General features: G+C 38.7%; 1 protein-coding gene across 7 annotated transcripts in view; it reads left to right on the forward strand.

Moving 5' to 3' along the window:
* Window positions 1–25,452, forward strand: part of LOC116432445 (neurotrimin) — a 249,747-nt gene that overhangs the window by 209,100 nt on the left and 15,195 nt on the right. For 6 of the 7 annotated variants that reach the window (XM_031989385.2, XM_031989414.2, XM_031989376.2 and 3 more), the window contains 8 exons: window positions 398–501; window positions 4,459–4,666; window positions 6,421–6,576; window positions 17,105–17,233; window positions 22,429–22,566; window positions 23,010–23,180; window positions 24,846–24,917; window positions 25,372–25,440. In XM_031989385.2, coding sequence (XP_031845245.1) covers window positions 398–501; window positions 4,459–4,666; window positions 6,421–6,576; window positions 17,105–17,233; window positions 22,429–22,566; window positions 23,010–23,180; window positions 24,846–24,917; window positions 25,372–25,440 — 1,047 coding nt within the window. The remainder of the gene's footprint in view (window positions 1–397; window positions 502–4,458; window positions 4,667–6,420; window positions 6,577–17,104; window positions 17,234–22,428; window positions 22,567–23,009; window positions 23,181–24,845; window positions 24,918–25,371; window positions 25,441–25,452) is intronic. The other variant, XM_031989395.2, reaches the window with a different exon arrangement.

Consider the following 25,452-nt stretch of genomic DNA (forward strand, 5'->3'; position numbering starts at 1 on the left):
GCCATCCGATAATGAAAGTTTAGCCCGCTTTCGCGCTGATGCTCTAATGCATGACGCTTTAAGTGGAGATACTTTAACGCGATAGCTTTTATCTTCGGGAAATCTGGAGTATATCCAGTGATTCATGCCGCTCCTGGGAAATTTGTTCACTTAATGTACACTATTGACATATTCGGGAGGAGCGTTTTGCTTTATTGTATTTTATCTTTAGAAAATTTAGAATATCTTTTGTGATCGTTGGGATCTTTAGACACTCTTTATTCACAACGAACACTGTCGCTAATCGGAAGTAATGCTTTATATCATACGATATAATTAGTACATTATTTTTGTTCCAATATGATCAAACTGTTACGATTAAGATGAAACCTTACATGATTTTCTTCGTGTTTTCCAGATTCCGACATGCCGAGGTTCGCTGAGGAAATACAGAATGTGACTGTCAGCAAAGGCCGGGACGCTCTGTTAGCCTGCATTGTTGACAATCTCCGGAATTATCAGGTTAGGAGAAATTTGCTTATAGTAGGGGTTTTGTAAACAATTGGACTCCTGTGCAACGAAATTTGTCAGTTGTTGTAGCCTCGATAGAACAAGAGACGTTCTGACAGTGAGGTTAAGAAGCAACGCAGTCGCTAACTGTGAATGAAATCAATGCCAAAACGCAACGAACCTTCCCATCGATCGGCAGAGATTCGTTTAAGCTCAAGATGCGCAGCTAGTCGAACTACCTAGCGTCTGTCGATAAGTAGCTGCTCGCGTTGGCTCGTCATTAAGTGGAGCTTTTTTACGCTCCGCTTGAGAATTTGACGCGGGGGAACGGAGCCCGGTAATTCTAGCCGTGACTCGTAACAACGTCAACTTCAGCCGGTTACGTCGTTCGTTACGCGAGCGGAAATACATCATGGACTGTGTCACGTTGAATTATTAAAGTAATACAATAACGACACACCGGTTCCCTCGCGATCCTCCTACGGTGTACCCAGCGCGCGTAAAGGGGCCTCGTGTTACGGATTACCATTCCTACGGCTGATACTTGCCAGACGTAACTACTGGCAACTTGAAACACGCTTACCTCATCGAACGAATACTCCTGGACGCTGAATTTATGGACATTGGTTCCATGTTTTACTGAATTAGTTCTTGATAATTGGAAATTATGATATTACTGGCCTCTGAAATTCTAGGGTCGCGTGAGAGATTAATTAAGGTGCATATGTTGGTATTTATATTATTACATTGATCAGTATTAACATATTGACATAACCTACGAACATTGATTTTATATTTTATTGTATTCCTGAAAATTGGGAATTATGATATTATTGGCACTCGAAAATTTGAAGATGGAGTAAGATATTAAGATACATAGATTAGAGTTCATAGTATTCCATCGATCGGTATTAACATGCATTGTTAAAAATTGGTATTTCTGAAATACGATGTTTTTCAAATCAACGGAGATATTGATATTCACGTTAATATCAAAAATTTTGATGTAGAGAATATTTATGTTACTTCGTTTTGTTTTATTTTTATGTTACGTTTTCATCTCTGACGTTCTATCTGGATGAACATTGACCTGGTTTTGTAAAGAATTCACATAATTATTCAGTTTATCGTGCTTCGTATAGTAGGATAACCATTTATATTCAGTCCGATGATAAAACGAATGCTGCTCGAAGGTATGTGAACCGAAATGTCTAAAAGGAAATACAAAAAAGGGTTTAAATGAACCCGTCGCTGCTGTACGGTCGTCAGACGCACGTACATCTTATGGGGGTTAAAGTCTCATATTCAGGCTGCCGCAACACGAAGCTGCACTAAAATACTTCATCAGAATTTCATATCATTCAGTTTTTTTTACGATACTCTTGTGGTTCCCGAAAGACACCTTATCAGCACTTCAACCACCGAAGTTAGTTTGTTCAGGCAATTGACTCGAAAACATTTCATCTACATAATAGCCCACATAAAATGATACAATACTAACTTCCATAAAAATGGCTTGCACTAAACAAAATACCACCAGCAAAATACAAATATTATAAAACACAACAGTTTGTATCTAATTAAAAGCCAAATGCAGACGTCATCAATTTTCATAATTATTAGATTACCGATCTTCCTACATTCATGAAAAATCTGAATGTCCAAGATTCCGTACAATAATCGTAATGTGGAGAGAACATCTAAAATATCCAGAGTATAATGCTTTCCATAATGTTCCGCGGGAAAAACCATTTTCCATCATAATTCCGTTCTCTAATTATGTTCTTAAAAATTTGAATTTCCATGCATTTAAATCCCGAGGCGCATATGTGGCGCGAGCAATAGAAAACAGCAAGGATATACAGCCCTCCCGAAGTCTTTTAGCAAAACGGCTCGCTCTATTGTCCGCGCGGAGGAGATCTTTTCATCTTCCAAATAAATGGTGAAATTTCATTATCCTCGTGGCTCGGATCGATCGGTAACCGTGCACCCCCGCATATTAAGAAGAAGCCGGTATTGCCGTGTACCGCATTCGGGAAACTTGGAGCGTGTTTCGCAGATCCGCAAAAGCCTGCCGCGCGCACCGAAAACCTCGGCGACGAGGGAAAGAAAACGAGTGAGGTTCTAAGCCTTCTTATACTTATCCTTCTATTCTCTGTATCCCGTGAAGGCTTCGAAGATCCGCGAAGGATACGGGATACAAGCCAGCCAGTGTATTGGATTAAGCGCGCGATAAGAAGGGAAGGGTTTGTTACATACATATATATATGTTACACACATGTGCGTGTGTGTGTGTGTGTATATATATATATATATATATGTATGTATATACATATACATATACATACGTATATACGGTGTCCTCGCGATCGCAAAACCATGAATGGAACGCACGTGAATATATATAAAGTAGCTCCATTTTGTTCTGCATAACGACGCTAGCAGATTGTACGCAGAAGTGAGACAAAACTTTCTTATAAACGTAGATTCAAGAATACTTTGTGAATACTAGGGAAAATGTTATATAAAAGTACACTCAAGCTAGATTTGCTGGTAAGCGACTGATCCATCTTTTCTTGATGTTTCTTTCCTCATTAATTTGAAAGTGGCAATGTTCCTTTTCTAATTATAATATGATAAATATGATAATGAGTATATTACTAAACACAAGAGTTTATTGAAATCATCTTGTCAATAGTTTAGTGATAGTTGTTGAAGGTAATCAGTGATAATGGCAAGATAATACCGAAAAATTTTTTAAAATATTTACAAGTAGAATTGACACAGTTAAATAGCCTCAAATATTATTTCATATTTTCAATATAATTTTTCAACAAAACACTTTTAAACTCACGTTCATTGAACATTTTCCTTTTGTCTTTACACTTTCACACTAGAACTACCAAGCAGTAAAATTTATTATTCTGTATTTCCTTATAAAATGTATAAAAATACATTTATTTAGTGTTCAATTTCCTTATATTCCAGTTTGTATTTATCTCAATCAATTGATTGAATAATTTTTCAGAAAATCGCCTGTCTTTTCCACAATTGCAAAAGAAGTGACACGAAATGGGTCAGAATGACCCATTTGGTAGTTCTAGTGTTAAATTTCCTTCGCGGTTCCTCCGAAAACGGTAGAGACACCCTGTATACACGACGACTAAAGCTCCGCAAACGCAAAACCGACATGAATGAACCCGCACACGCGCACACGCTCGAGTGTGTGTAATACATACGTATGTACAGGCAATTCTGCGAGGTGGGACTGCGCATCGGGAAATATCCCGGCTTTTTTCAATTCTTACTTTCAGCTCGACGAAATTTATTGGTTGCCTTGGGAAACCAACACCTGCAAAACTTTCCGCGGGTCCCTGTATTCGGACGGTTTCCGAAGAATTGAACGTGGAAGTTTCGGGAAAATTGGGAACGATAAACTGGCCGGGCCGAATGGAGTTGCAGAAAGTTAAGCCTGGGCAATCCACGGCTGAAATTTTCTTTTCACCTTTCGGCATTTTTTTCTTGGCTTCGGTTGGTAAAAAGCTGAACGAAGGAGGGAAGTCGGTTACAGGTCCTTGCGTCTGCGTGTTTTGTAACGTTCACGGTGTACCGCGTTGGAGAATATATTAATATGTTATTATACAACGTGGATGGTAGAGTTCGTAGCTTTTCTAGAATATTCTTTTCAATTTTCTTTGTGCCTTTCATATTCCTGTTTTCATCCTTTATATTGTTCACTCTTGGAATGTTCGCTTTTTTCAGATACTTTCGTAATAATTTAAATAAATTTGGATTTCAATTTGAATTTAGTAATTTAAATTTCAATTTGAATCTAGTAATTTAGATTTCAATTTGAATTTAGTAATTGAGATTTAAGAAATATTCAAGAGGAAATAACTGTTGATTTTTGCAGTAGCGTAAGATGCGATTTTCATGGACAGGGCACGTCAACGGGAATGTTTGTTCTAGGTGGCATGGGTGCGTATCGATACGCAAACTATCTTGACCATCCACCGTAATGTCATCACGCAAAATCCACGGATAACGTTGTCGTACAATGACCATCGTACGTGGTCCCTTCACATAACGCAGGTTCAAGAGGAGGATCGCGGGTGGTACATGTGTCAAGTGAACACGGACCCGATGCGGAGCCGACAGGGTTATCTAGAAGTTGTGGGTAAGTCCACAATGAATATTGCATTTTCCTGTTCCGCGTTCGCCGACCGAAAAACGGCCGAAGCGTTGTCGAAATGGAACCATAACATTCTTGCAGCCGCGTGTTTTTTTTTGTCCTGCGAATTCGATACTAAAAGCTGTAGCAAGAAATTCGAATCGACTTGTTCAACCTGTCGAAAGGTTTGCGATTTTCATTGTTTTCCCGTTACTGATGGAACACTGAAGGGAAACTTTCGTTCATCGCATATTGCAGCTGCTCTCGTAATTTAAGCATATTTAATTTTCGTTTTAGTTTTATTCCGGATTTCCTCGACTGGAATCGTAAATTTTACTTACTCTATCGCCATTAACGAGCGAGAAGTTACCTCTTTTACGAGTATCGCGTATTTTTTGGTAAAGTGAGACAAATGATGGCGAGAAAATTCTTATGAGCAGTAATATGTACGCGCTTCTGTTTTCCCCCTCCAGCGTTGAACATTTACCCGAACCGAGAATGACATTGAATTTAAAAATTTAGCAATAGACTGTGCAACGTTTATCGCTTTTATCTGTGAAGTGTATTTCAAAGTCGAGTGAACACGGAGATCTTAATCATTGGGTGAAAACAGTGAATACAATTTCCCTTCAGTGATACACATTATTTTCGCAAATGTTCGTTATAGACATATCTAATTAACCGCGAATTTAAACCTTGCTCATTTGACTAAGCAAATTCTCCGAGGGCAGTTTATCGATACTATCTCCTGTCTATAATAAATAGCAACACGATGACGCAGAACGTAATTAATCCGGCGGTACAAAGTTCCGTGTTAGCAGATAATTATTTTATAAAACGTTAACCGAGATAATTACACGGTGGGAGTAGATAGAAGCAATGTGCTTCAAGGTTTAATAGAATACAACAGTGGTTTAAGAAAAATATCTCTCGAATAGGAGTTTGGAAAAATGAATTCACATTGTAAACGTTCAAATATAATTACACACGAAAAGATATTTCTGATATTCCATTTTCGTGCAGAATTCAAAATCAATGAGTCATTGAAAACGCTGCATAATTCATCAACTCTTTGAGTGCCATTTGTAATTGTTAAAATTCTTTCGAAAATTGCCGCACAATTTCACCGAGAAATGCTTAGCTTACTGAAAATGTCTCAGACGTTGCACTTTAAGGATTAACCCCTTGACTTATGATTTCATTCTCAACTATGATCGAAACAACTAGTTTGTCATTAGTAATTTAGTGAAAAGAAGACATAAATTTTAGGCATGTTCTGTCTTTGTTTGCTCTAAAGTATAATAGTTGATAACGAAAGAATAATGGGTAATTTGAATTCAAAAGAGTTCAGTTATATTTATATTTGTTACATTCTGTTAGAAATCTTCACCATGAGTCTAACACGATATTGTAAGGCAAGAGGTTGATCGTGACATCCAGATTATTTGAAATCATTTTTAACAGAATTCGATTGATATTGAGATCGAGAACTCTGTATAAAGCCGGGGAAAGGCAGTAAGTTGGAAGGTAACTTGTAAAACTCACGTCTGAACTATTATCCAACGTTTCCCTCTGAGGAGCGAACTGTCCGCTACTTTATGAATGGCAGCGCACGCCTCTTTCGGATCGAACATTAATATTAAAGTATTAAGTTAATATCGATCATCGGTGAGCGCGCCCTCAAAGTCGGGAATTTCATCACTTTATTGGCTGAAGGAGAACATTATCAATTCCATTTTCGCATTTCTTTCTTATTGCAGTGCCACCCTCCATTATCTCGAAAGAAACCAGCACTGACATGGTCGTCCGCGAGGGTTCGAACGTGACGCTGACGTGTAAAGCTTCCGGATATCCGGAGCCCTACGTCATGTGGCGCAGAGAGGATGGGACGAATATAAATTATAACGGCGAAAGTGGTGAGTTCTGATCAATCAGACACCGTCAAATATTTTGATCCATCAATAAGTGTCGCTGGTTGGCTGTCACCTGCGGCAACGTACACCAGACGTAGTATTAGAATAAAATTGAAGACTCAGAATCAATTTTCATGAAAGTCGCTGACCCCTTCATCGATCTAATATATATTTTATCATCGAATTTTCTCATCGAACATGGAGAGATTTATAATTGATTCAACTTTAACGAAGAAAATATGTTTGAACATTCGGAAACTTCATGAAAACGAGTATTAAATAATTTATGTTCATTTTATGATAATACCTTTGAATAAATTGGAGATTGTTGTTTTAGTGTGACAGGATTGGGAACGTTGCATAACAGTATTTATAGGTTTATATACGACCAGGTAATTCCCTTTCGAGTGAAGGCGATAGTCCATAAATTATCATTCGGCTGCGACCTGTCGAAGAAAGTGTTCGACAAATCGGGCCGCGGAAGTTCCAATCAGGGAACGTTGCACTTCAAACAGCAATTGAAATTTGTGCTATGTCAGGCAAACAAGCAATCGCAGAATATCCCCGGCTAAATTAGTTTCAGAAATTGCAATTGGGCGTACTGTCATTAATATATCAATAAAGATGGAACTATCGAGTGGAATTCGGTGACCTCGTTAGACAATCGTTGAAGGTTCCGAATTTTCCAATTATTTATTTTATGAATTCATTGTTGTACATTCTTTAACGTAAAAGCACATTCAAATAAATATATCTAAAAGAAATGTATTTAAAAAATGAATTAACTTCGTTTCAAACACTACGATTAGAATATATTATCAATAAGTTAATAAAGTGAATAACTCGTTCAGACATTAAATAATAATTCAATTCATTCTAAATCCGTAATATTATAATTTGTACCTCGCTAATATCAATTACATTCTAGCACAATTGAACCGCACACACGGAAAACCATAAAATTCAAAAGAAACTTCAGAATGTACCGAAATAACGATCAGTTTCGAGGAACTCGTAGAATATCTATGGTTACACCGATCTCCGAATTAAATCATAATTTCAAGCGAACGCGCAGTATTCCGGCGAGCGATAGGTTTCTTGTTCCTAATTAAAGAAGAGATCGATACGACGTCTGACGTAACGCGAGGGAAACGCGATGCTTGACTCAAGATTCTCCTGTTTGTCGCGACGGCGTGATCTAAAACCAGCACGGTAAATTAAGAACATGGCCCTATCCGGGGAAGTAGTGTAGATCGATGCTAATTACTTTCTTAATTACTAATTATGGACAGGGTGAGAAATGCGATACGGGTTCTCCGTTTCTCTTCTCTCTATCTCTCAATTTTTCTCTCGCCAACTACCTGTCTGTCGGTTCGTCTGCCTCGGTCTCTCTGTCTTTCTGTTCCTGTACGTGCACATACACGAACACAGACACGCATTAGTGGGCAAAGATGTACAGGGAAGCGGGACGTCAGACAGTCTGTCGGTTTCAAAGGATTTTCTCAATATCGGATAAAGGCCGGATTTAATTTCTGTTCTAATTTAAATTTTCATTGCCCTCGAGGTATACTCAGGCTCAGACGCTCAGAGAAAGCTTTCGAAGCTTGCGTCTCGTCCTAACTCTGCCGTATAAACTGTCACTGATAAATATGTATGCGTCGAATCGTTTTTGCGCGGTGAAAAAAAAAGGGAGAAGAAGGAAGAAAAAAGGACGGACGGATACTTGGTCGCATTACGCGATTGTCTGCTCGCGAACAATCGGAGAAATGTAATGATCATTACGTGTCCCGCGTGGAGAAGAGGGGGGATTAAGGGGGACGATTTTGCATTCGTGTATTTCATCGAGTAATGCTTCCCGGTGGAGATTTCGTTTCGTTGGCACACGTGGTTCATGTAGACCGACGGTGTTCATGCAAACTCGTACATCTGTCGATCGAATGGATGTAAGCTGGAATTAGGTAGCACCTATTTTCTTTACTCCGTTAGCTGAGACTTTAATAAAATAATGTAATTTTTATAAACGACTTTTAAGCGATTCGATTATTATCGGTTTAATATTATATTTCAAGTAATATTATAGGTGTTAGCGTATAACGGGGTAATTGAGAACTCCCCATCGAAATTGCTCCGTAATTAAATTTCACACGTGGAATGTACTAATTCAGATGAATTAATTGCTTGGTCTTTATTTATCGCAGTATTCCGTGATTAATAGTCCTCTGTTTTATATTGATTTATCTGATTTTGTTTCGGTTGATTAATAAATAATAGGAACACGCTGCCGGCATGTTTAATTTAAGACATATTTATTTCAGGGATCAAATTGGACCGCTTCCGAACAAACTTGCGATTTGTGTGTGACTTGAGTAAACGTTTTTCATGATATAATGGATTGTGCAAAGAAATTGAATCGGAACATGTTATAAGCGTAGAATATTATAAAATCGAAAGACTAGATCGTTCTAAAATTTCATTCGTAGCGAAACAATGATTAATATTGGAATATTAACTTTGTTATACTGATGAAATGACGTCATTACTAATGAAAATAGTTTATTGCAGCTCTCTTCCCAATGGCATGAATTAATAATAAACATTGCAATCATGAAAATAGGAACGAAGGGAAATTGATTTACCGGGGACACAATTCAGGCTATTATATGAGCACGTGACTGACGCAAGAGATACATATATCAATAATAAACAATTTTATTTGAATGTATTATCTGTTACTACCAATTACAAAAGAATTTCTTTCGACGTTTTTTTCTTTCAATCGTCACAATCACAATACACAAAGGTTACGTACATATTATACATATTTATCAACATTTTACGATATTTAAGCTATCAGAAGCAAGTCGTATGCTCTCTTTAAACTAATTTTTACACCCGATTTACATTTCGTTATTTCTCTTAGATCATCAATATCATCACAATCATCTTAAATAAATCACCTCTGAAATAAACATCAAACTAGTCTTTCCTACTGCTCCTTTCGTCTCGATCAAATTAAAAATCGTGTCAAACGGTACATTTTTAATTAAAAATAAAAGGCATTCGATTTTTTAGCTTCATAACCTTCCCCGAACTTAAATATTGTCATTTTATACAGATGAGATCTTCCGTGATCAAAAGGTAATTCTCGTACTGAATGTCAATAATTTTAATATCCGTCGGGTCAAGTGGAAAATACTCCTATCGAAGATGAAATAAAAGAAGTTCCATTAAAAAGTGTGACGTCTAAAGTCTCATTAAGCATGCACGCAGGTCGTTCGCGAAAACGTTAATCAATTTGTAAAGTCTGTCGGGCCATCAACGGCTAATTAGGAGGTGGTATCGTTCGACATGCATATATTGAAGGGCACATATCTACTATTATATGAGCGTCATGTCATTCGATGGAAGCGTCAGATTATTGGCGTAATTGGACGGAATATTACGACGGTGACTATGCCACGCACTCGAGCCTCGCATTGCTAACTGAGGTGTTTGCCGCTGGGCCTCGGGGAGTGTCTAGCGCCATCACTTTCCGTCTGATAGCCTCTAGACACCTTTGGCCCACGAGGAAAATATAGTCTGACGTTGGCTTCCTCTCTACCCCAATCACCGCAGCGTTATTACTGGATGAAAGTGTTGCACCGCGGTTAATCGAATTATTAATAAATAAAACCTCTATTTATAATTGCCATTTTACTGTCTGCTTACAAACGTCTCGAAGAAATAAGTAATACAAAGTATATGTGGATTATAGTAAATAAATAATAATAAGAATTTCACTTTCTTTCTGTATTTGTAATATATTCTAATATATTACTGTGTAATATTAATAATATTATTATATAATATTACTTCCTGATAATATTCTTAATGTTTAATATTGTTCGTAGAGAGGTTGAAAACGATTGATAATATTAATAAGATTTGTTTAATCTTATGTCTGTACGAATAATACTTGATTAAGATTGTTTGATATAAGCGGTCGTTGGTATTTAATAGTCTTCGTATTTCTATTATAATTGCGGATATCTCCTTGAATTTTTCGATTTTGCGTTTTCTCTACCTGTCAATATACCGCACGACGTAAAAATTTCAAAATGAAGGTAACAGAAATGTACAGGACTTTTATACAATTTTGTGCGCATCTACACATACCATCTGCCGTAATGGCATCCCTCGGTTTCCAGCGAGCCGAGGAGAGTGAAAAAGAATAGCCAAGAGAGATGAAAAAGCAAATCGAATTTTGTAAAACTCCCACGAGCGCCATGGCTGTGTTTTTAAGGAATAGGATCAGGATACCTGTGGGTACGTGGAAGATTTAGTTCTTAGGTGCCCATTGATCGTCCAAAAAGCTTAGAAGAAAAACGAATGAGTCGGCTATACATTCTAAAGACGGCCATTAAACCTTTTCAAAAACATCCATTAAACGTTTCTTCGGAAAGTCGCGCGAAAAGTGAATTACCCAACGTCTAGATCTACAAATGTTAACATTTAATCAATAAATACAATATTACCTAACATTAACAAAGAAATATTCCTTCTCATATTGGATATTTAACAGACAAGGAAACGTTAACCTCAAATCCTAATGATCGTATATTCCCAAAACACACTTGAGCAACGCCAAACACCAATGAACTTTCAATTTGCAAATCTCAAACGTCCTATGCATTCACGTTTAGTCGCACTACAATCACGTTCCATTTTCGCGCGACCACATCTCGCTTTACCATCGCGCCGTTGACAACAATAAACACAAGTTACACGTTTATGATTCGAAATGCGATTCCGTTTGGGGAAAGGGGTTGCCTCCTAAAGGAGCAATTTCGTCTCGCATTTTCCCGTTACCATCGCCGGGGAAATCACTTGTTTCTGCCTGTAATACGATTTTTGCGAGGTCTTGCATGCACACGGGCTCGGGCGTAATACGACGCGACCGGAAAACAAGAACCTACGAGCGAATTCCTGTCCCGCCAGGGGGCTGGTAACAGTGGGTAGACGGGGGAGTGGATGGGCAAGGAAAAAGACGCGGTGAGGGTCACGGATATCGATATAGACAGCGCGGCAAAATCGAATCTACGTTGTGCTCGCTTCTCGCGCAACCCCGGCATCAAAAGATGAGCTAAACTCGCGGCCAAACTCCGGCCCGACGTCGATCCTCGTAGCTCGCGGAGACGGGCTTATCTTGTTGCCGTTTGAGGTTCCTTTGTACTTTCGAAGGCACAGACGAAGTCAGTGTTCCACGCAAGATCAATATTGTCTGGCAAATTTCGCGTCCAAAGGTAGAGCCGAATAGATTCCAACTTCCCTCCGCCCAAGTCCCTTTCCCTCGTTTCCTCTCTTTATCCGCGGGTACTTTTATTGTTGTCTTTGCTCTTGCTGTAATTCGCTTCGCCATAGACCGCGGCAACATTTTTATCCGCGGGTTCTAGCCGCCATGGGAGCAAGTAATTGTATGCAAACAACTGTCTAGCTTGATCGAGTGAGAACAGAGCCCTGGATGATTCAGCCTCGTAGCTGTGTGCTCGCGTGTCGACCGTATGGTGATCTTTAATGGGTTAATTTTAAGTTTCGAGGGAGCTTCGAAGTTGGATGGAACCATCTTACCGAATTGTTGGATAAGTAAAGAATAAGGCGAGTCCTGTTAATTTTCAAGGCAATTGGAAATCGATTCTCCTTGCCAGCTGGAGTATTGAGATGAACTTCGTTGCAGTGAAATTTTTCAGTTTATCTTACCTAGTCTCTTGCTCAGCATCTTCTACGATGTAAGATTCCTTAACTAGATATACTCTTCAATCAAACGGATAAAAAATGTCATTCAATAAACGTTTAGAACAATTTTTATCTGACACGTGTACACATTATAAACCTCTATTTTCAAACCTCCAGTTTCCAAAATCTAAATGAGCTAACGTCAATCTAGCAACAACAGAATATTTACAATAAATGTTCGTCAATCTAGTGCGAACTATTTCATCAAAGCCGATCCGTCAATTCTCCCAGAGCTCCGGTCAGAGTTAATTATGATACGTGGCATTGTATTCGGTCGAACAATGAAATTATGAAACGATACAGCTTTCTTCCATCTGTCCCTTCGTACACAGGGAGCAACATTAGCGGCGATGATCGTGGACTGGGGGATTTCGCCGGAGAATGAATGTAGCCGGGTTATCTGGCGGTAATAACGCGAAAAAGGGCACTTAAGGATACGGCAGAAAGGGAATGGGGATGAAATATCGACGTCCGAGCCACCGCTTATGGGGCGGAATACATCACCTACTAATTCCCAAATAGGTAGCCGGCTCCCCCAGCTTCGTCTTCGAGTAAGCTGTCCGCTTATTTTTACGACGTTAAGAAGCATGCGGGAAATGTTATGCAAAGTGCGCCGCGCATCGACGTGAATGGCCGCTAATTTATTCCCCAGTTTCTTTTCAGCGCGCGCCCTTATCGTGCCCGCTTAACATTTAAACCGGCTAAATGGACTTTGAAAGACACTGCGTTATCGTCCGGCCCGCGTCGCGAGCATTATGAAAACTTCAGCGCGTTTTCCGCGACGACAAATTGGAATCAACGTTATTCAACGGTCGCGTAAACTCCCGTCGTCTCTCTGCTCGCCTCTTTTCTTCTTTTTTTTTCTCTCCGTCAACGCCGCGGAATCCAGACGTTCCTTGAATCGCGCAACTTGACACGGGTATTTCGAGTTCTCATAAATATTACGTTCCCCTTGTTTTTGCGCTCGGCGCTCCTCGCGGACTCTCTCCGCCAGCTTTGATCGTTAAGTCGGAAAGGAATGTGGATCGGTCGTTCAAACGCATGAAGGTCGAGATTGTTCACCGGTTAATTGCGAAATACGTGGAATATCTTCGACGGTGTTCATCGCACGATAAAAGTTCGGCTTTGTGGAATTACAATTCTGAAAGGCTTGCTCGGTGCTTCTCGTCCTTTCGTGAGAGATCTTTGCCCTTCGATTCAAAGCGGTACCAAAATTACTGTTTTAACCTTTTGTACTTTGAAAGTTTTTCATTGTAAGTACTCAATACTTTCTAATGAGATGCAGATGACATTTTCTGAAAGTTACTTGAGAAATCGCAGATACATTGAGAAAGAAAACTATTTTCATTCAATGTTTCACGTATTGATGCATTATACATAGTTTAATATTAAATATCAAACTTTACAATCCTGTGTCAAATCACTTGGCGACTGAAAAGCTGCTCTGGATTACACAGAGTTAAAGACTTACTGTGACGAGAAACAGTAAATCTCAGTAAAGAATCGCTTGTTGACCCCTTGACCTACGGTCTCTTACATAACTAAGCATTCTAGGGTAATTTCGTCGTTAATGGATTACCAGAAACAAAGTAGGATTGCCAATTCATTTATCTATGTTTACTTTGTAATATAACAATTGATAAGAGGAACTCACAGAAGAATCGAGCGACATTTACTTTTCTAACACGTTCGCTATCATCAGAGTCACTGGTGACCAACCAAATTATTATAAATCGTTACATCAATCGATGATTATTTCATAACATTTCTATATTACGAACAATGCTACCTAAGGTAATATTGAGCATGATAAGAATCATTTTTAGAGGCGAAAGTAGTGAGTAACGGTTGTTGAAAGTGATCATTCACCGAGCTTCTTTATTCAAAGCGCACGTTGCACATTCGACCGGAAATTTTATTGAACCGGTTCCATATTGTGGCTTCTCATTAAGAGAAAAGTATTAAAGGTTCTCGCTAAACCGTTGAGGGGTGGTACTAGCACAGGGGACCTGCGGGACTACTTGATTAAAACCCTCGGAAAGTGCTACCGAGCCGCCGGGGTCTCTCACTGCTAGGCATTGTTTGCGGAACAATAGATAGGTTTGGCGCGCACCGCGGCGCAGCTAACAACGATTCACGCCATCTTCTTATGCCTCACCGCGCAATGAGACAGCGAGTTTTATTCCCTATGTGACCTTCGTCCCCACTACGTTTCTCGATCGGTTTCGGCATCGTGCTAATCGTACCGAGTCAAATGTTTACCTAATCGCGAGATAATTAGCTGAGTAAATTGTGACCATTTTGTCTATTATTATCTCAATCGTTCTATCGATTTTTCGCTGGACAATTCGTTATTTTAAGCAGACACACCCGTGCTAGGCGGTACAAATATTTCGAGTAACGAATAAATGATTATTCGAATAAATTCATATTTATCCGATTATTTATTCATTAGCGCCGAACAGAAATTTCGATTATCAAAGAATTTCGATTCATTTGAAAAAATTATATTCCGTTAAACAATTCTGTTTTATTCGTTACACGATTTCATCTGGATAAAATTGCATTATTTTTATATTCCGCTCGTTATTTGAATAAAATGTTGCCCGACAGAATTTACAATAAATTAAATAGATATTTTTATATTCGTACGAATTACCCAATCGTGTATATGATTCTGGTCGTCGCTTTAATTTGCAAAATATAAGTAACCTGGGACGAACGGAAGTAAATTCGAAGCGGAATTCCTTGGTTTGCGAGGTAATTTCATTGCGGAAGGAAATCAAATTGCCAACCAATGGAGGATGTAAAAACAAATATGAAAACGTCTCTCTGAAACGCGGAAGAGGAGAACTTAATTTCAAATGGTCTTTCATTGAAGTTATTCGATATCAGAGAACTTCTAATGGATTTTTTTCGCCGTGTTTGCAGGCAAACTTCTAAACGAACTAACCGAATTACGTAAAGGTTGCTTTATATTCCATGTTAGAACAAAATCTCCACGGTGTAACCTTTAATGTGTGCATGCGTGCATGAAGGAAATTATTCCTTTTTACACTACATACATATCATAAAGTACATTGCATATTCCAATATTTACCACCGCATTATCTCCAATACGAAAATATTGAAATTTAAACTCATTCATTCGCTAATGGACTCCCTTCTCATGATAGAATATTAGAAGAAACTTGCTAGACGTATTTCAAAATAACCCGAACTTCCACTAACCTCCTTCATTTCTCATTGTCAAATAAAACAGTCGCAACCTTCGGAGATTCTATCTTCAACGAATCACGCGAGAAACGTTTAGAAAATTAATTTAACAAGTTGGAAGTGCCTCTTAAAGCGACGACAATTATATTCGTCCGTGTCGTTTTATATCTCGTTCCTTTATTCCTCGATTGGCCGGAATGTTTAACCTGAAAAGCAAATTACAGGCGGCAGTCAGTTCTCGCGCGCGAGAAGAGAAACGTCGAAATGGCCCCGCGAGTGTCGCGTTTTAAAAGAACACGTTAAATTAGCGCGGCGAGGAGCCGGCCAAAAAGGGGTAGCATAAAACGCGCCTAAGTATTTTAGTTTAAAGTACACGACAAGAGTAACAGCGGGTTCGATACATCGCGTGGTATTACTTGATTCGGAGAATTTCTGAGCCCCTACACCGTCCCCATTACCCCAACATTACTGTCGAAGAATTGTGGCAACGTTCCCGCGATACGATGTGCTCTTACCTTTATCGAGAAAAACGTTGAATCGGTTTTCCATCGCTCTTAGACACTTACTCGAGTCTAGTTTCCGGCTGCTCGAAACTTATTACGACACGCCTCCATCTTCGTCGGCCCCGGGAAGCCGAACAACGCAGAATAATTCGACTCTTAAAAATACAAGGGCCGCGACATTTTGCTACGTTCTTTCCACCCCCCGTTCCTGTTTTTATTGAGTTTTATCGAGTCGACTGCTGACAACCATTTGCGCCGGCAGCAGTTATATTGTTATTGCTGGCAAAACCAGTTAAATTACATTATGTATAATGTAATTGTAATATACTATTAAAAAATATGTAATAATATTATATTATATTATATTATATTATATCATATTATATTATATTATGTTATGTTACATTATTTTACTTTATATTTTATTTTATTATCCATACTATTTTATTACGTGCAAATAAAAGAATTCTTCTCGCAATTTTTCAATACAGATTTAATTAGAATGTTATCGATTTGATACTACAAAGAGAAGGCAGCTCCGTTCCGTGTCTGCGCAGACGACCGTTTCGGCTCGCTTACATAATTTATTACAACCGATGACCAACCACGACTCCCCGAAATACACAGAAAGTTTCGGGAAAACCCGTGGCTCGGAAGTTTTGCAAGTCTGTGCGACTGCACGGAATGATAAATCGTTTACTGTAATTTAATTATATGCCGTTGTATCGCGCGGAAGTGGAACCGGTTATTGTATGATGGAATAAATAATTACTTTCTACGACAGATATTAATGAGCTGCTGGATATAGATATATATTAAACTGTCAAATTTCTACGCCCGCTAGGCAGTGTTCACGTTATTCCGTGGATATTGTCTGTTGCGCCTGGCTCCATTGTGAACAAGCATTTTTCATACAATGAGATAAAACGTTTCTCGTCGTGATTGTATTCCGTTTATTTCTCGATTAACCATCGTATTTTCACGTTAAGTTGGAAGTTCGTTCGGTACTCTGGCATCGTGGTGTTTCATTTCTGTTTCAGTGAATGTCGTGAACGGCGAAGTGCTGCATATCGTGAAGATCAGCCGGCTGCACATGGGGGCGTACCTCTGCATCGCGTCGAACAACGTTGCGCCGCAATGTAGCCAACGCATAGTGCTTCACGTGCAATGTGAGTAGCTTAGAAACATTATCTCTTATTAACAAGGGAAGTTATCAAACTTAGAACCTAAAGAAATTATGAAACTTTGTGTGTGAGTAGGTGTGCTTTTAGTTTTCGATTTGAAACTACCTATTCGAAGTAAAATTCATGGCGAAAAAAATTGCAACCCATAATTTTTTGAATTTCCGAGTCCGATAACTTCCCTTGTAAGAACTAAGATACTGTAAGAAACGTTTACATTGTTCTATTAAACTGTTCTATTTATTACATAGATGCAGTAACATTTTTCTGTCACGAATTTTTCGACATGTCAATAGTCCAACACGGAAACCTAGTTGAATTCTATTCTAAACAAGTTTTCCTGAAATTCCAATACCGATCACAGAAAACACGAATACAACAAGACAGATACTTGAATTATAATTGTGTCAAACATACGGTTACGTAATCCTTCGCGAATCTACAACCCTGCTTCACGAATCTCTTTGACGCGTTCACCTTCTCACCTTTTGCACGCCGTTTCGTTTCCTTAGACTTTTCCGAGTTAATCACATTCTATTCAGGATAATTCAAATCTGCGAATATTATTAAAAACCTCTTGTTGCTAGTGACCCATTTCATTATTCGAATTCGATTAAATAACATTAAGGAACGTTAACCCTTTGCGTGAAAATGAGTCTTCCGCGCGTGTTATTCGTGCGTAACTTAAGTTTATAAGTTATTTCATAAATCTGCAGTATCGTAGGCAAACAAATTTCCTTATTTTCATAAATAAATTTCATTGAACTTATAACACTTCAGCTTTCTTTGTAACAGTTACGTCCACAGAGTTACAACTGAATTAACACTAGAACTACCGTACCAGTTAAAATAACTATTTTCCATTTTTTTGTTTCGCAATCATTGATATTTTAACAGCATAGAATATTCGAAATGAGCTTGAAAATAAATAGTTTCCATCGAATACTACAACGAATATCCGAAGAAACTGAAAATAATCTGTTACACTTCTTACAGAGATTACGTATTAATCGCATTAAATGCTCGGTGGTTCCAGTGTTAAGTAGCATAAGCAGAAATGTTCAACATGATATAAGTCGTAGGGCTAGTGGTTAAGTGGCGATTCCATCATAAAATTTCGAAGTTAAATATTTCTTCCCGAAGATCCGGGGCTCGGCTACCAGGACTGTTGAACAAACCATGGGAACTAGTTGGAGGAGAACAAAGGGACAAAGACAGAGGGAGGAACAGAAATGGAGTGCATTCCGGGCGCAACCTGATAAAGAGTGGTTGTTCGCCCCGGCACGATGCATTAGGTCGGTTTTCAACGTTTCATTTAGCCACCGATTTACGAGCAGCCACTTGACCCAGATATGCTCGATGTACGCCGGGGTCCATTCATCCCCTCCCGGCCGTCACGTTCAGCCGGTTTTTGGGTGCGAAACTGCGTTTCCGCTCCGTCTTTCCCGACACATTAGTCGCCGCGCACTATCACACGGTCAGGTACAACTATTAACAATTGTCCAAGGAAATACGTGCCATCGTGGCGGCATCCTCGAGTGGCAATTCTCCGCCGCTCGCGACAATTTCCCACGCCGTTTTTGCCAATTCGTTACCGGACGACGCGCGATCATTGGTTCTTTCAACGTTTCTTCGTTGGCTAAACGTTTTCGAGCATCGGAACTCGTTGAGTATCTTTGTTAGTTTATGTGTTTAATTATGTTCGTTAAGTGATTATTGAAGCTACGAAAATTTACGAACATTGCCCATTAACGGAGGATTTTGAGGATTCGTTGCTGCGTGATGTATTCAAAATATGAATGGTTTTTGAAAAAGTAAGTTTTGTTAGGTCTTGGTTTGAGGAACAGATAGGTGTTATTCATACTGTACATTCTGGGATATTGTTTGAATTTGTAATTGTTGGAATTGTTTGTTGCTGATCGATCGTAATTATCGGTTGTAGTCGAATGCATTTTCATGCGCATCGTATTTTATTGAGGAACGTTCGATGTTCTTTTTTCGTAATTGCTGAAACTGATGATCTTTTTAATGCATCTCGTCGAACGATGCATCGAGTTCTTGTTAATTCGAACTGTCAGCGTTGCATTAAGTTCTCAAATATTGACGGAACAACATCGCGTTCATCATACACACGAAATTATAGGTTTGAGCAGCTTTCAATGAATATTTGGTTGAATACCAAATTTTCGCATTTTCTGCTTTATGGACGGCAGCTTTTACGCAAACGTATCGACATATATCGAATTACGTATTCGTATAATTAATCGCTAATTGGTAGTAATTATTCGCTGGCTTCTGTTCGTGACGTTAGATGACGTGATTTGATGTTTCGCGCGCGTATAAAACACAGTGTAAGTCATTTAATGGACCGAATAAATCGCCATTGAATTAATTAAAAGCTTTCAAAACTTTTCGCCTAACATATTTAGCAGCCATCGAAACGTTAATTAACACTTGTCGAAGCGGGACCAGCCAGGAGGACGAATTTAAAAACGAAAAATTGAAACTTGCGCGGAATTAATTATCAACCAGGCGCTTTGTCGCAAGTTTCCGTGGAACACAATGAAATATTATAATTCGCGGTTTCTACAATTCATTCAATGCTGCAACTTCGGGATTAAGTTTTGTTAAAAGCTTCCTTACAACAGGCTGTCGCTGTATTTGTTTCAATTGCCATAAATTAGAAGGATTTTGATCCTGGAAAAATTTTAATGGGGAGAGAGAGAGAGTATCCACTTTAACCTCTGAAAATCATTGTTAATACTTTCAGCTTATAAAATATCTCAGCGAATACTGGTGAAACTGTAAAATAAGCTGTTCAAATTTCAGAACCGGGAAATGTAAAATTCATACACTATACTCCTTTGACCATTTATTAATTCATTCATGAAAAAATATTGAATTGTAGCTCATTTTATTAACTATCTAGTTAATTACATTATTAAATATTTTTATTCCACATCAATATTCTCCTAAAAATGAGAAACCTAACAACTTTAAACTGGAATTCATTTAACAGGCCTCATGCATTCACAGATTTTAATACCTCCCTCACACACACATCAAACACATCAAACGAAACTTCATTTCTCACGTATAATCAATACTTGCGACCCTACAAATTTCAAAAACCGCTACTCCAAAAATCATCGATCTTCGATCTTCGGTAACCTAATAACGAAAACTCGTATATCATTCTACTTATGCTCATTATAAACCGTGATGCATCCAGTTTCCCCTCGTATTTTATCCAACGATATGTTTGCCTCGCGTGAACGATGAATACATAAACATGTTTATCCCGTCATTCTCAAAAATTGACGCTCGACGGAGGATGTGTTAAATTGATCAGCTAATGGCCGGCCAATCTGCGCGATAGCTCAACGAAAACGTCGACGGAAGAATATCGAGTGGCCGACGTTGCGGCGGAGTGGTGGGCGACGACCATCCACCGTGATATCGTCTCAAGCGAATACAGCGGCAGTAAATTGTGATTTACGTTGGTCCGTAAAAGACGGAACTATGACATGATATTGCTGCTCCGGAATATCTATATCGATCGTGGAACAGAGCAGAGCAGAGCAGAGCGTAGCGCCGGGTCCCGCCGCTACACGTATAATAACGGAAAAGTTTGAGAGGGATGTTTTCGCTCTAAGAGAGCCTTGCATTCCTTAAGTCGGCGCCGTTGAAGTTTCAAGTGTATGGAAACTTTATATAGTCCTCCCACGGAAAAATGGAGAAAATTAAAGGGTACGAGAGCGTGTCCATGAAACGCGGCCCGGCTTCCGAGCCCATTATTTTTAGCGAATTAAAAGCCGGCCCGGTGGCACGAATAAAAGAATACCCGGGCCCCGGATAATCCTCGCGAAATGAGGTGATTCGAAAACCGACAGGTGTTCTTTAATTAGAATCCGTAAAGGGAAGTTTGAACCGGCCTCGGGCAACATTTTCCTCGAATAATGGCCGAGAGATACGATTAACGGATTAAATTTTGTTTGACCCTTGTAGCGCCCGTGATCACCACGCCTGGATCCACGGGGACCCGTAATCATCTAGATCTCGTTGACAGAAATATTTTGTATTTATATATAGATTTCTTGTTGGTAAGGGATATTACTAACTAAACGGATCCACGAAGATCCGTAATCAGATCTTGTTGACAGAAATATTTTGAATTTATATACAGATTTCTTATTGGTAAGGGATGTTACTAATTAAACGATTTAATAAGGTTGTGGAGAAAGATAATGGTCATTAGCTGAGGGTCTGAACGGTATGATGACGGTTAACAGGGTTAATATAATTTATATTTGATGAAGAAACAGTTGTTTATCGTGAATGGTGAATTTGAAGGGATGCAGTCACTTGTGAATGTAAATTTCAAGATCGTTGTATTAAGACGCAAGATTAAAACTTTAATGAAGAAAGTGTTAAAAACGGGTGAGTGTTAAGGTGGGAAGAATTTTGTAAACTGTGCTTGGAATGTTCTATGAACTTTAAGCGTTGCAGGGACGAAGTTTATTCCACTAGAACAGGGATTATAAAAGGAAAGAATTATTAATCATTTTGAGCACAAAGGAAGAGTAACGAACGGTAATAAGTGTTTTCCTGGTATCACAACTTCAATATATTCACCGTCTTTATTCGTCTCGGGCTGGAAAAAAAAATTAATTACGCGATCAGGAGCCGCAATTGTGCTGCAAGGGAACGGTAAATAATAGCGTTTGAAAGAAACGTGGAACAATGCTTCGGTTTCGTGAACATTGACTTGAATGGGTAGCTTCTTTGCTTAAGATAATTAATCATGATTAAAATTCAAATTACCTTAGGCGTGAATGCTGCCTTTTGTTTTTATGTGGCCGTCGTAACGAGCCTGTTATTCCAGCTGCTAAGAGAGAGGGATTTCGCACGGTTAGATAAACTTCGTCGTAATAACTCATCTTTCGATATTAAATGCACTGGATAAAACTGTGAAAGTGAAATGTCAAATTAAAAAATTTTATTTATTATATGAAATTAAAATATTTGAAGAAATATCGCTTATAATAAAGAAATTAATTATTCACCGCGAAGCAAGTAATCGAGAAATGTTAAGTTATATTTTGTTTAATGTATCATATTATATTTTATAGTGACAGATTATGTGCATTAATTATGTTGTGTTCCATTCTTGTTTGTTACAGTTGGCCCGACCCTTTCCATACCGAATCAGTTGGTGGCTGCGTACATTGGACAGAACGTCACGTTGGAATGCCACACTGAAGCTTTTCCTACCTCGATCAATTATTGGACGACCGAACGCGGCGACATGATCATCTCTGGTAATTTTATGCTTTATAAAGTTATACTTGCTCGACGACCAATTACAAGTGTAGGTCACACTTTCGATTTACGCGACCAAGATTAGACGAACTTAAATTACGGCAGCTGAACCGTGGCGATTTAAAAAGTTTACACGCCTATAACGCAACTTTTATAGCAATAAGTTAGCATAAAAAAATGTTTAACGATCCTCGAATGTAGTATCTTTATCCTCGCACTGCGGTTTTGTATTAAAAATTAAATTTTCTGTATTAAGAAAGAATGAAATTGTGTGAACATTTCTATCTTAGATTTCGTTTCGTTTAAAAATATTCCTGCATGATAAATGTATATTAATGTGAATCTAAATTACAACTGAAATATAAGTACAGATTAATAATTACAATATGCTCTGCATTCAACGCACAACGTTCTCTGAAATACATAGTTTTAATTTGTCCAGGCAATTCCAATTTTATTACAGGTACTAAGTACCAAACGGTGCAAACTGAAAACGGCTACAACAAGTACATGATGTTGAAGATCAGAAATGTCGGGCCAGGCGATTTCGGCTCGTACAAATGCGTCGCACAAAACTCCCTCGGCGGAACGGACAGTGACATCAAATTGGACGGTGAGTTTTGCGCGATGCACATTTTATACAGGATCTTTCCCAAATCCTACTACAACCGCAGAGCAGATGATTCTACATAAAAACAATAAAACGAGAACATAAGATGATAGTTTTCGTAAGGAACTTCGCTTCTGAAATTTCCTTGAACTTCTCTGTGCAATAGATTTCAAATAATTCAGAGTACTATACGTGTATTCAATCTACAATGTAATTATAACAATTTCAATTATACTAAGATAAATAGACTGTAGAAGCAATTTCTCAATTTAATGTTCATGATTTTCTGTACTCTTTTAATAGTAATTACTGACACAAGCAAAACTAAAATTCAGTGAAATCACATGAGAAAATTGTTCGCTACAATTATCGTGAAATTGATCATCAAGAGTGTATGAATAAATATCTATTCCGTTATATAGTGCGCCTATATAAAACGAAAATCGTTTAGCGCTATTTCTTCCCTAATTATCATACCGCTTTTCTCGTGGATACGGTTAATGATCTTGCTCGTCTCGGAATGACATCCGGGAAATGATAAATTAATTGTAGAGCGTCGCGTGTCGTATCGACTAGCAAAAAATATTTCCCTGAAAATTGAGAAGTTCAGCCGGAAACTGCGACATCGAAAATAATTGGAATAATTGCGTCTATATTTACGGCCTAACGACAAAGTAATTGATTCCCGATGGACTTTTACGCAAAGTCGATAGGTATCGATCGATAGACGAGCTCAAACGGCCCTTTCGTTTCAACGTTGTCCATAATTGGCGATTAAATTTACGAAGGATATATTTATCCCAAGAGAGTATACCTTTCCAGCTCCGTGGACGAATAAATTGGCTGAAATTAAAAGTTTAATAAGATATATCGTTTGGCCGTACGATCGCGCAAACGAGGCAACTCTCGTTTCGAATTTCTTACATTCTCACATTTTTACCTGGTACGGTCTTGCACGTCACAACATTATTTATTCAGTGTTCGCTTAAACGAGGAAGCATATTACAAACAAACCTTGTTTATAGAACTACTACGTAATTACTGTTACTCGAATTTTCGCTAACGGACTCGAATGTTATCAAAATAATTCAAGATTCGTTACTAGTTTAATCAATTCAACGCTCCGTAAATTGCAAAGCTGCTTAATTCTCGTGAAATAATCGTATAGATTCCAATTACGGAAGATGCAATAGCACATCATTGTGTATTCTATAGTCTCTTGTAAATACACCAGTACTTAGTTACTCAATACCACCGTCATGATAGGAATTATCTAAAGAAAAGGAACTACCAACGTTCATACACAAAACTGTCAATTTTAAATTATTACCGGATTCAACTAAAAATTCCCTTCGTTCACCCTTGTAATCCCCGATTAACCCTTTGCTCTCCATGGACGCCTTACTCGCCGATCGATTTAGTACAGTAAACTTATGAATATAATATTTAATATTATGTTTCGTATGAACTCGTAGTATGTGAACTATTAGAATAAAATAGCCTCTTTATTTCATATGCGTTATCTCGTTAAGTTAGTTGCAAGAAATGTCAACTACATTTATTCAAAAAGTGTGTTGGCTATTTTTGAAAACTCTTGGAGTGCAAAGGGTTAGCAAAAACGTCCAGATGAGACATTGCTAATAAACCAATCGTCAAATTAATTTACAGAGATTCCAGCTCCCTCGACGACCTCGACAATCCCGCCGCCCTACCATGTGACGTCATCAATGAAGAAAAACGGTAACTAGACCATCAACTCGTGTTCTTCCTATTTCCGCGACGTTGATCTTGATCGCGATCTCCGGCGCCAAGTACGCGAACACCGGCGAAGCAAATTAACTGGCCGAGACAACGATATCGTCGAAATTTTCCCACGAACGAACGCGGAATTAGGTAGAATACCCGCCATTAATTTGCAAGCAAACCCCCGGCAGCCCTTACAGTTGTGGCGCATTCATTCGCTCCTTTCTCCCTTCTCTCTCTCTCTCTCTCTCTCTCTTCCATTCCGCTTCCACTTCTCGTTCGCCATCCCTCCTTCTCGGTTTCTTTCCGCTTTTTTTTCGTCCAGGCAGGGACATTCATTCCCGTGTCTCCCCCCCCCCCCCCCCCCGTTCCTCTAAACTCTCACCCCCAGCCGTGACGTCCAGCCCGTAAAACACACCATGTAAAACCGCCTTTGTGTAATGTATTTTAGGTAGAAATGGTAACAAGAAATTACGACACGGACCTATCGACTACGAGCTCGAGGAATGGCGAGATCCAGGTCAGTAAATAT

Source organism: Nomia melanderi, chromosome 3, assembly GCF_051020985.1.
Source record: "Nomia melanderi isolate GNS246 chromosome 3, iyNomMela1, whole genome shotgun sequence".
NCBI classification, from domain to species: domain Eukaryota; kingdom Metazoa; phylum Arthropoda; class Insecta; order Hymenoptera; family Halictidae; genus Nomia; species Nomia melanderi.